Source organism: Coturnix japonica, unplaced genomic scaffold, assembly GCF_054131305.1.
Source record: "Coturnix japonica strain WE unplaced genomic scaffold, WE-NBRP24 Scf182, whole genome shotgun sequence".
Classification (NCBI taxonomy): Eukaryota; Metazoa; Chordata; class Aves; order Galliformes; family Phasianidae; genus Coturnix; species Coturnix japonica.
Genome location: NW_028189085.1, coordinates 1 through 12,658, shown reverse-complemented (window position 1 = coordinate 12,658; position 12,658 = coordinate 1). Strand labels below are relative to the sequence as shown.

The following is a 12,658-nucleotide window of genomic DNA, read 5'->3' as shown; positions in this document are numbered from 1 at the left end:
GAACCGGATCAGAACCGAACCAGATCAGATCAGAACCGAGTCAGAACAGAACAGAACCGGATCAGAACTGGGTCAGATCAGAACAGAACCGGATCAGAACAGAACCGGGTCAGATCAGAACCGGATCAGAACCGAACCAGCTCAGATTAGAACCGGGTCAGCAGATCAGATCAGAACCGAACCGGCTCAGAACAGAACCGGGTCAGAACCGGGTCAGATCAGAACAGAACTAGATCAGATCAGAACCGGATCAGATCAGAACCGGGTCAGAACAGAACCGGGTCAGATCAGAACAGAACCAGATCAGAACCGAACCGGATCAGCAGATCAGATCAGAACCGGATCAGAACCGAACCAGATTGGAATCAAACCAGATCAGATCAGAACCGGATTGGAATCGAACCGGGTCAGATCAGAACCGGGTCAGAACAGAACAGAACCGGATCAGAACCGGGTCAGATCAGAACAGAACTAGATCAGATCAGAACCGGATCAGAACCGAACCGGGTCAGATCAGAACCAAGTCAGAACCGGGTCAGATCAGAACAGAACCGGATCAGAACTGAACCGGATCAGAACCGAACCGGGTCAGATCAGAACAGAACCGGCTTAGATCAGAACCGGATCAGAACCGAACCGGGTCAGAACAGAACCGGATCGGAATCGAACCAGATCAGAACCGGGTCAGATCAGAACCGAACCAGCTCAGAACCAGCTCAGAACCGAACCGGGTCAGAACCGAACCGGATCGGAATCAAACCGGGTCAGAACCGAACCGGGTCAGCCCCGTCCCGGCCCCACGTGAGCTGGGCTCCGCCTCCATCCATCCATCATCATCCCGAACCGGAACCAGAACCGGCCCATTTCCCGGTTCCGTTTGTTGTTGGGGGGGGGTTACAATGAGTGGGGGGGTCCCTCGGGGGTCCCCATTGAGGCGGCGCCGGGGGTCGCGGGGTGGGGGGGGGGGGTCGGTACCGGGGTCGGTACCGGGGTCGGTTCCGGGTTCGGTTCCGCCCGGGAAGCTGCAGCTCCTGGAGCGGTTCTTTACCTCCCCCCCCCCCTCGGCTTCATCATCATCATCATCATCATCGTCAGGTTCTTCTATAGGGGGGGGGGGCGCCATCTTGGAGACCCCCGGAGGGGATGGGGGGGGTGGGAGGGGGGGTCATGGACCCCCCCACATTATGGGGGCCTATGGGGTCACCAACCCCCCCATTATGGGGGCCTATGGGGTCCAGAGCCCCCCCAGTTATGGGGTCCCTAAAGGGGGGGCTATGGGGGGGGATACAGGGGGGGGTACAGGGGGGTCTATGGGGGGGGCTATAGGGCTGGGGGGGGGTATAGGGGGGTCTATGGGGGGGGGGGCTATAGGGGGGGCTATGGGGCTGGGGGGGGGCATGGGGGGGTCTATGGGGGGGGGTACAGGGGGGTCTATGGGGGGGGCTATAGGGCTGGGGGGGGGTGTAGGGGGGTCTATGGGGGGGGCTATAGGGGAGGGTATAGGGGGGTCGATGGGGGGGGCTATAGGGGGGTCTATGGGGCTGGGGGGGGGTATAGGGGGGCCTATAGGGCTGGGGGGGGGTATAGGGGGGACTATGGGGGGGGGTACGGGGGGGTCTATGGGGGGGTCTATGGGGCTGGGGGGGGGTATAGGGGGGCCTATAGGGCTGGGGGGGGGTATAGGGGGGACTATGGGGGGGGGTACGGGGGGGTCTATGGGGGGGGCTATGGGGCCTGAAGCCCCCCCCAAACAACGGAGGAAGGTGGGGGGGGGGGAGGGAAATGGTGGGGGGGCTTTGAGGAGGGGGCAGAGCCGAAGCCAGGAGGGGTTGGGGTATAATGGGGGGGGGGGGTTTAATAGGGGAGGGGGCTTCAATGGGGGGGGGGGGGGCCCGAGGAGATGGAGGTCAATGGAAACAATGGGGGGGGGGGGGCTTAAAGGGGGGACCCCCATGAAAGGGGGGGGGGGGGCTCAGAAGGGATCCAGGTTTGGAGGGGGGGGGGGGGAGAAATATGGGGAGGGGGCGACATGTTGGGGACCCCCCCCCCAAGAAAGAAGCGGCTTCTCCAGGTTCTTGGATGAATTGACTCAAAGGTTGTTGAGTCCGGCCGAGTTAAAGGAGCTGGGCTGGAGCCCCCCCCCCAATATGGCCCAGAGACCCCCCCCCCAATATGGCCCAGAGACCCCCCCCCAATATGGCCCAGAGACCCCCCCCCAATATGGCCGACAGAGCCACCCCCACCCGACGGGGGGGGCTGAGGGAGGAGGAGGAGGAGGAGGAGGAGGAAGAGGAGGAGGAGGTATGGGGTTATATGGGGAAATATGGGGGGATATAGGGGGGCATGGGGGGATATGGGGGAGATATGGGGGGATATGGGGGGATATGGGGAGATATGGGGGGATATGGGGGGATATGGGGGGATATGGGGAGATATAGGGGGATATGGGGGGATATGGGGAGATATGGGGGGATATGGGGGGATATGGGGTTTTGGGGGGGATATGGGGAGATATGGGGTCGTGGGGGGGGGTTATGGGGGGATATGGGGGGATATGGGGGCTATATGGGTTCGTGGGGGGGAGATATGGGGGGATATGGGGGGGATATGGGGTCGTGGGGGGTGAATATATGGGGGTATGGGGGGATATGGGGGGGATATGGGGGGATATGGGGTCGTGGGGGGGGATATGGGGGGCTATGGGGGGCTATATGGGGTCGTGGGGGGGATATGGGGTCGTGGGGGTGATATGGGGGGGTTATGGGGGGATATGGGGGGATATGGGGGTAATGGGGGGAGTTATGGGGTCGTGAGGGGGGTTATGGGGGGATATGGGGGGGATATAGGGTCGTAGGGGGGGAAATAGGGTCATGGGGGGGAGATATGGGGGGGATATGGGGTCGTGGGGGGTGAATATGGGGGGTTATGGGGGGATATGGGGGGGATATGGGGTCGTGGGGGGGGATATGGGGGGGTACGGGGGGAATATGGGGTTATGGGAGGGTTATGGGGGGTTATGGGGGGGATATGGGGTTGTGGGGGAGAGATATGGGGGGATACAGGGGGGATATGGGGTTGTGGGGGGGGAATATGGGGGGGTACGGGGGGGATATGGGGTTATGGGAGGGTTATGGGGGGTTATGGGGGGGATATGGGGTGATATGGGGTCGTGGGTGGGGATATGGGGGGTTATGGGGGGGATATGGGGGGCTATATGGGGTCGTGGGGGGGATATGGGGTCGTGGGGGGGGGATATAGGGGGTAATAGGGGGGATATAGGGGGGGATATGGGGTCGTGGGGGGGGATTATGGGGGGTTATGGGGGGGATATGGGGGGATATGGGGTCGTGGGGGGGGATATGGGGGGATATGGGGGGGATATGGGGTTATGGGGGGGATATGGGGGATATATGGGGTCGTGGGGGGGGATATGGGGGGGTTATGGGGGGATGTAGGGGGGGTTATGGGGTCGTGGGGGGGGATATGGGGGGGATATGGGGTTATGGGGGGGATATGGGGGATATATGGGGTCGTGGGGGGGGATATGGGGTTGTGGGGGGAGATATGGGGTCGGGGGGGGATATGGGGGGATATGGGGTCGTGGGGGGGGATTATGGGGTCGTGGGGGGGGATTATGGGGGGATAGGGGGGATATAGGGGGGGATATGGGGCCGTGGGGGGGGAATATGGGGGGGTACGGGGGGGATATGGGGTCGTGGGGGGGGCTATGGGGGGCTATATGGGGTCGTGGGGGGCATATGGGGTCGTGGGGGGGGATATAGGGGGTAATAGGGGGGATATAGGGGGGGATATGGGGTCGTGGGGGGGGATATGGGGTATATGGGGGAGATATGGGGTCATGGGGGGAAGGTATGGGGGGGATATGGGGGGAATATGGGGGGTTATAGGGGGGGATATGGGGTTATTGGGGGGTTATGGGGTCGTGGGGGGGAATATGGGGGGATATGGGGGAGATATGGGGTCGGGGGGCCGATATGGGGTCGTGGGGGGGGGATATGGGGGGCTATGGGGGGCTATGGGGGCTATATGGGTTCGTGGGGGGGAGATATGGGGGGATATGGGGTTGTGGGGGGGGAATATGGGGGGATATGGGGGGGATATGGGGTCGTGGGGGGTGAATATATGGGGGTATGGGGGGGAGATATGGGGGAGTTATGGGGTTGTGGGGGGGATGGGGGGGACATGGGGGGGGATATGGGGTTGTGGGGGGGGATACAAGGGGGGTATGGGGTTATGGGGGGGGATATGGGGGTGTTATGGGGGGATATGGGGGTATATGGGGTTGTGGGGGGGTTATGGGGCCGTGTGGGGCCTAATGTTGCCCCCCCCCCATTTCAAACAGGACCCGGAAGCGGCTGCAGCTGCCAGGGGGTGAGTTGGATTTTTGGGGTGAAAAGGGCCGATTTTGGGGCAATTTGGGGGGGGATTAAATGGGGGGGGGGGGGGGGTCACTCAGTGCTTTGTGTCCCCCCCCCCCCACAGCCCCCCCACGGCACAACGGGAACTGCAGGAACTGAGGGAACAAATGGAGAGGTGAGGGGAAACTATGGGGTCTACCTGCCCCATAGAGACCCCATAGACCCTATAGACCCCATAGAGAACCCATAGAGACCCCATAGACCCTGTAGACCCCATAGAGACCCCATAGAGACCCCATAGACCCTATGGACCCCATAGAGAACCCATAGAGACACATAGAGACCCATAGAGACCCCATAGAACCCATAGACCCTATAGACCCCATAAAGACCCCAATGCCCCATAGGGTCCCCACTGACCCCATAGAGACCCCAAAGTCCCATAGAGACCCCATTGACCCTACAGAGATCCCACTGACCCCATAAAGACCCCATTATCCCCATAGAGACCCCATTATCCCCATAGAGACCCCATTGACCCCATAGAGACCCCACTGACCCTATAGTGATCTCAGTGCCCCATAGAGACCCCATTGACCCCATAGAGACCCTACTGACCCTATAGTTATCTCAGTGCCCCATAGAGACCCCAGTGCCCCATAAAGACCCCATTGACCCCATAGAGACCCCATTGACCCCATAAAGACCCCATTGACCCCATAGAGACCCCATTGACCCCATAAAGACCCCATTGACCCCATAAAGACCCCATTGACCCCATAGAGACCTATTGACCCCATAGAGACCTATTGACCCCATAGAGACCCCAACGACCCCATAAAGACCCCAAAGCCCCATAGAAACCCCACTGACCCCATAGAGACCCTATTGACCCCATAAAGACCCCATTGACCCCATAGGGACCCCAAAGCCCCATAGAGACCCCATTGACCCCATAGAGACCCCATTGACCCCATAGAGACCCCACTGACCCCATAGGGACCCCATTGACCCCATAGAGACCCCATTATCCCCATAGAGACCCCACTGGCCCCATAGAGACCCTATTGACCCCATAGAGACCCCACTGACCCCATAGAGACCCCATTGACCCCATAGGGACCCCATTGACCCCATAGAGACCCTATTGACCCCATAGAGACCCCAATGCCCCATAGGGACCCCAACGACCCCATAGAGACCCCATTGACCCCATAAATACCCCAAAGCCCCATAGAGACCCCATTGACCCCATAGAGACCCCAACGACCCCATAAAGACCCCAAAGCCCCATAGAAACCCCATTGACCCCATAGAGACCCCATTGACCCCATAGAGACCCCATAACGCCCCCATTATCCCCCAGGCTCCAGGAGGACTTTGCAGCCTCTCAGCGCCTGAACCGGGTCCTGGAGCAGCGACTGCAGGGGCTGGTAGGGGTGACCCTATAAGGGGGTGACCCTATAAGGGGGGGGGTCCCATATATGGGGCTGAGGGGACCCTATGGGGTTTAGTGACCCTATATTGACCCTATAGGCGCAGGCCGTGTCCCTCCAGAGGGTGGCGCTGTCCCAGGGTCTGGCTGAGGCCATTCAACACTTCATGGGGAGACCCCAAATGGGGCAGGATATGGGGCCACAGGTGAGGGGGGTTATTGGGGTCTATGGGGGTAATGGGGGCAATGGGGGCAATGGGGGCAATGGGGTCAATGGGGGCATTGGGGTCAATGGGGGCAATGGGGGCAATGGGATCAATGGGATCAATGGGGTCAATGGGGGCAATGGGGTCAATGGGGTCAATGGGGTCAATGGGATCAATGGGGTCAATGGGGACATTGGGATCAATGGGGTCAATGGGGTCAATGGGATCAATGGGGTCAATGGGGGCAATGGGGTCAATGGGGGCAATGGGATCAATGGGGTCAATGGGGGCAATGGGGTCAATGGGGGCAATGGGGTCAATGGGGTCAATGGGGGCAATGGGGACATTGGGGTCTCTATGGGGTCAATGGGGTCAATGGGGGCAATGGGGTCAATGGGGGCAATGGGGGCAATGGGGGCAATGGGGGCAATGGGGGCATTGGGGTCAGTGGGGTCAATGGGGACATTGGGATCAATGGGGTCAATGGGGACATTATTGGGGTCAATGGGGACAATGGGGTCTCTATGGGGATAATGGGGGCAATGGGGGCAATGGGGGCAATGGGGTCAATGGGATCAATGGGATCAATGGGGTCAATGGGGGCAATGGGGACATTGGGGACATTGGGGTCTCTATGGGGTCAATGGGGGCAATGGGGGCAATGGGATCAATGGGGTCAGTGGGGTCAGTGGGGGCAATGGGATCAATGGGGTCAATGGGGTTAATGGGGACATTGGGGTCAATGGGGGCAATGGGATCAATGGGGTCAATGGGGTTAATGGGGACATTGGGGTCAATGGGGTCAATGGGGTCAATGGGGGCATTGGGGTCAATGGGGACATTGGGGTCAATGGGGTCAATGGGGACAATGGGGGCAATGGGAGCAATGGGATCAATGGGATCAATGGGGTCAATGGGGGCAATGGGATCAATGGGGTCAATGGGGTCAATGGGATCAATGGGGTCAATGGGGTCAATGGGGGCAATGGGATCAATGGGGTCAATGGGGGCAATGGGATCAATGGGGTCAATGGGGTCAATGGGGTCAATGGGATCAATGGGGTCAATGGGATCAATGGGGGCAATGGGGGCATTGGGGTCAATGGGGTCAATGGGGTCAATGGGGACATTGGGATCAATGGGGGCATTGGGGTCAATGGGGACATTGGAGTTATTGGGGTCAATGGGATCAATGGGGACATTGGGGTCAATGGGGTCAATGGGGACATTGGGGTCTCTATGGGGACAATGGGGTCTCTATGGGGTCTCTATGGGGTCAGTGGGGTCTCTATGGGGTCAGTGGGGTCTCTATGGGGATAATGGGGTCTCTGTGGGGTCAATGGGGTCTCTATGGGGTCTCTATGGGGTCAGTGGGGTCTCTATGGGGATAATGGGGTCTCTATGGGGATAATGGGGTCTCTATGGAGTCTCTATGGGGTCAGTGGGGTCTCTATGGGGATAATGGGGTCTCTATGGGGTCAATGGGGTCTCTATGGGGTCAGTGGGGTCTCTATGGGGATAATGGGGTCTCTATGGGGTCAGTGGGGTCTCTATGGGGATAATGGGGTCTCTATGGGGTCAATGGGGTCTCTATGGGGATAATGGGGTCTCTATGGGGTCAGTGGGGTCTCTATGGGGATAATGGGGTCTCTATGGGGTCAATAGGGTCTCTATGGGGATAATGGGGTCTCTATGGGGTCAATGGGGTCTCTATGGGGATAAGAGGGTCTCTATGGGGTCAATGGGGTCTCTATGGGGTCAATGGGGTCTCTATGGGGATAATAGGGTCTCTATGGGGTCAATGGGGTCTCTATGGGGATAATGGGGTCTCTATGGGGATAATAGGGTCTCTATGGGGTCAATGGGGTCTCTATGGGGTCAATGGGGTCTCTATGGGGATAATGGGGTCTCTGGGGATAATGGGGTCTCTATGGGGATAATGGGGTCTCTATGGGGTCAATGGGGTCTCTATGGGGATAATGGGGTCTCTATGGGGTCAGTGGGGTCTCTATGGGGATAATAGGGTCTCTATGGGGACAGTGGGGTTTCTATGGGGATAATGGGGTCTCTATGGGGTCAGTTGGGTCTCTATGGGGTCAGTGGGGTCTCTATGGGGTCAATGGGGTCTCTATGGGGTCAGTGGGGTCTCTATGGGGACAATGGGGTCTCTATGGGGACAATGGGGTCTCTACGGGGATAATGGGGTCTCTATGGGGATAATGGGGTCTCTATGGGGATAATGGGGTCTCTATGGGGTCTCTATGGGGACAGTGGGGTCTCTATGGGGTCAGTGGGGTATCTATGGGGATAATGGGGTCTCTATGGGGATAATGGGATCTCTATGGGGTCTCTATGGGGTCAGTGGGGTCTCTATGGGGATAATAGGGTCTCTATGGGGTCAATGGGGTCTCTATGGGGATAATGGGGTCTCTATGGGGTCTCTATGGGGTCGATGTGGGTCACACGTTGTTGTTCACCCCACAGATTTCCCCATGGGGTCGGACCCCACACGATGACAATGGGGACAATGAGGAGGGGCCGCTGCCCCCCCCCCCGGCCTTCAGGGACCCCCCGACCCCACAATAAAGAGCTGCCCCACAAGACCCTATAACCCACTATGGGGTCCCTATATCCCACTATGGGGTCCCATATCCCACTATGGGGTCCCTATATCCCTCTATGGGGTCCCATATCCCACTATGGGGTCCCTATATCCCACTATGGGGTCCCATATCCCACTATGGGGTCCCTATATCCCACTATGGGGTCCCATATCCCACTATGGGGTCCCTATATCCCACTATGGGGTCCCATATCCCACTATGGGGTCCCTATATCCCTCTATGGGGTCCCTATATCCCACTATGGGGTCCCATATCCCTCTATGGGGTCCCTATATCCCACTATGGGGTCCCATATCCCACTATGGGGTCCCATATCCCTCTATGGGGTCCCTATATCCCACTATGGGGTCCCATATCCCACTATGGGGTCCCATATCCCTCTATGGGGTCCCTATATCCCACTATGGGGTCCCATATCCCTCTATGGGGTCCCATATCCCTCTATGGGGTCCCTATATCCCTCTATGGGGTCCCTATATCCCTCTATGGGGTCCCATATCCCACTATGGGGTCCCATATCCCACTATGGGGTCCCTATATCCCACTATGGGGTCCCATATCCCACTATGGGGTCCCTATATCCCTCTATGGGGTCCCTATATCCCACTATGGGGTCCCATATCCCTCTATGGGGTCCCTATATCCCACTATGGGGTCCCATATCCCACTATGGGGTCCCATATCCCTCTATGGGGTCCCTATATCCCACTATGGGGTCCCATATCCCACTATGGGGTCCCATATCCCTCTATGGGGTCCCTATATCCCACTATGGGGTCCCATATCCCTCTATGGGGTCCCATATCCCACTATGGGGTCCCTATATCCCTCTATGGGGTCCCATATCCCTCTATGGGGTCCCATATCCCACTATGGGGTCCCATATCCCTCTATGGGGTCCCTATATCCCACTATGGGGTCCCATATCCCTCTATGGGGTCCCTATATCCCACTATGGGGTCCCTATATCCCTCTATGGGGTCCCATATCCCACTATGGGGTCCCTATATCCCACTATGGGGTCCCTATATCCCTCTATGGGGTCCCATATCCCACTATGGGGTCCCTATATCCCTCTATGGGGTCCCATATCCCTCTATGGGGTCCCTATATCCCACTATGGGGTCCCATATCCCACTATGGGGTCCCATATCCCTCTATGGGGTCCCTATATCCCACTATGGGGTCCCTATATCTCTCTATGGGGTCCCATATCCCACTATGGGGTCCCATATCCCTCTATGGGGTCCCTATATCCCACTATGGGGTCCCATATCCCTCTATGGGGTCCCATATCCCTCTAGGGGTCCCATATCCCACTATGGGGTCCCTATATCCCTCTATGGGGTCCCATATCCCACTATGGGGTCCCTATATCCCTCTATGGGGTCCCATATCCCACTATGGGGTCCCTATATCCCTCTATGGGGTCCCTATATCCCTCTATGGGGTCCCATATCCCACTATGGGGTCCCTGTATCCCACTATGGGGTCCCATATCCCACTACGGGGTCCCTATATCCCACTATGGGTCCCTATATCCCTCTATGGGGTCCCTATATCCCTCTATGGGGTCCCATATCCCACTATGGGGTCCCTATATCCCTCTATGGGGTCCCTATATCCCACTATGGGGTCCCTATATCCCTCTATTGGGTCCCATATCCCACTATGGGGTCCCATATCCCTCTATAGGGTCCCTATATCCCACTATGGGGTCCCTATATCCCTCTATGGGGTCCCTATATCCCACTATGGGGTCCCTATATCCCTCTATTGGGTCCCATATCCCACTATGGGGTCCCATATCCCTCTATGGGGTCCCATATCCCACTATGGGGTCCCTATATCCCTCTATGGGGTCCCATATCCCACTATGGGGTCCCATATCCCTCTATGGGGTCCCTATATCCCACTATAGGGTCCCATACCCCTCTATGGGGTCTCCCCCCCCCCATTTGACCCCATTATTTCCCCCCTATAAGACCCCCCCCCCCAATAACACAACACTGGGCTGGTTCCATCACTTTATGAGCCCCCCCCCCATTTCCAGGTTCCATTTGGGGGGGGGTCCCAATTTGGGGAGGGGTCTCAGTTTAAAGGGGGGGGTGGGGGTCCCATTTTGGGGGGGTCCCATTTGGGTGGGGGTCCTAGTTTAAAGGTGGGGGGGTCCAGATTTTAAGGGGGGGGTGGTCTCAATTTGGGGGGGTCTCAATTAATTTGGGGGGGGGTCTCAATTTGGGGGGGGTCTCAGTTTAAAGTGGGGGGGTCCCATTTTAAAGGTAGGGGGGGTGTCTCAATTTGGGGGGGGTCTCCATTAATTTGGGGGGGGGTCTCCATGTGGGGGGTCCCATTTGGGGGGGGTTCTCAATTAATTTGGGGGGGGGGTCCCATTCTGGTGGGGGTTCTCATTGTGTGTGTGGGGGTCTCAATTTGGGGGGGGTCCTAATTTAAAGGTGGGGGGGGGGTCCCATTCTGGGGGGGGGCCTCATTGTGTGTGTGTGGGGTCTCCACGTGGGGGGTCTCCATGTGGAGGGTCCCACGTGGGGGGTCCCATGTGGGGGGTCTCATTATGGGGGGTCTCCACGTGGGGGGTCTCCATGTGGGGGGTCCCACGTGGGGGGTCTCAATATGGGGGGTCCCATGTGGAGGGTCTCCATGTGGGGGGTCTCCACGTGGGGGGTCCCACGTGGGGGGTCTCATTATGGGGGTCTCATTATGGGGGGTCTCCATGTGGGGGGTCTCAATATGGGGGGTCCCACGTGGGGGGTCTCCATGTGGGGGGTCTCAATATGGGGGGTCCCATGTGGGGGGTCTCCATGTGGGGAGTCTCATTATGTGGGGTCTCATTATGGGGGGTCTCCATTAATTTGGGGGGGGGTCTCAGTTTAAAGGGGGGGGGTCCCAATTAATGTGTGGGGGGGGGTCTCTATGTGGGGGGTCTCATTACGGGGGGTCTCCACGTGGGGGGTCTCCATGTGGGGGGTCTCATTATGGGGGGTCTCATTATGGGGGGTCCCATGTGGGGGGTCTCCACGTGGGGGGTCTCCACGTGGGGGGTCCCACGTGGGGGGTCTCATTCAGCAGTAAAGACCCTGGCCGCGATGTCGTCCAGCAGCCAATCAATGCCCAGCAACAGGTTGAGCCCCGTCACTGCACTGCAGCCATAGATACACCAATGGTGGGAGTGAATGGAGTCCAGAGCCAGAGCCTATAGGGGATATAGGGGATATAGGGGATATATGGGGTTATAGGGGGTTATATGGGGTTATATATGGGGTTATATATGGGGTTATATGGGGTTATATGGGGTTATATGGGGGATATATGGGATATATAGGGGTTATAGGGGTGTAATGGGGTTATATGGGGTTATATGGGGGATATATGGGGTTATATGGGGTTATATGGGGTTATATGGGGTTATATATGGGGTTATATGGGGGGTATATGGGGTTATATGGGGGGATATGGGGGTATATGGGGTTATATGGGGTTATATGGGGTTATATGGGTGTAATGGGGTTATATGGGGTTATATGGGGGATATATGGGGTTATATGGGGTTTATGGGGTTATATGGGGGTATATGGGATTATATGGGGTTATATGGGATATATGGGGTTATATGGGGTTATATGGGGTTGTATGGGGTTATATGGGGTTATATGGGGTTGTATGGGTTATGGGGTTATATGGGGGTTATGGGGGTATATGGGGTTATATGGGGATGGGTATATGGGGGTATATGGTATATGGGGATATGGGTATATGGTTGGGTATATGGGGGGTATATGGGGTTATATGGGGGATATGGGGTTATATTATGGGGGTATATGGGGTTATATGGGGTTATATGGGGGTATATGGGGTTATATGGGGTTATATGGGGGTATATGGGGGTTATATGGGGGGTATATGGGGTTTTATGGGGTATATGGGGGTATATGGGGGTATGGGGGGATATGGGGTTATATGGGGGATTTGGGGTATGGTTATATGGTTATATGGGGG

The 12,658-nt window shown here is 57.4% G+C and overlaps 1 protein-coding gene across 2 annotated transcripts; it reads left to right on the top strand.

Annotated features, from left to right (window-relative positions):
- Positions 1–2,204: 2,204 nt before the first annotated feature.
- LOC146751012 (uncharacterized) lies at positions 2,205–8,628 on the top strand. Of its 2 annotated transcripts, XM_085535796.1 has the most exons (6): positions 2,205–2,301; positions 4,364–4,392; positions 4,504–4,554; positions 5,746–5,812; positions 5,916–6,020; positions 8,505–8,628. In XM_085535796.1, the coding sequence occupies exons 1-6, from the start codon at positions 2,221–2,223 to the stop codon at positions 8,604–8,606; spliced, it is 435 nt and encodes a 144-aa protein (XP_085391922.1). In that variant the 5' UTR covers positions 2,205–2,220; the 3' UTR covers positions 8,607–8,628. The 2 variants fall into 2 exon arrangements, with proteins under 2 accessions (XP_085391922.1, XP_085391923.1); XM_085535797.1 differs by lacking the exon at positions 4,504–4,554.
- The last annotated feature ends 4,030 nt before the right edge of the window (positions 8,629–12,658 follow it).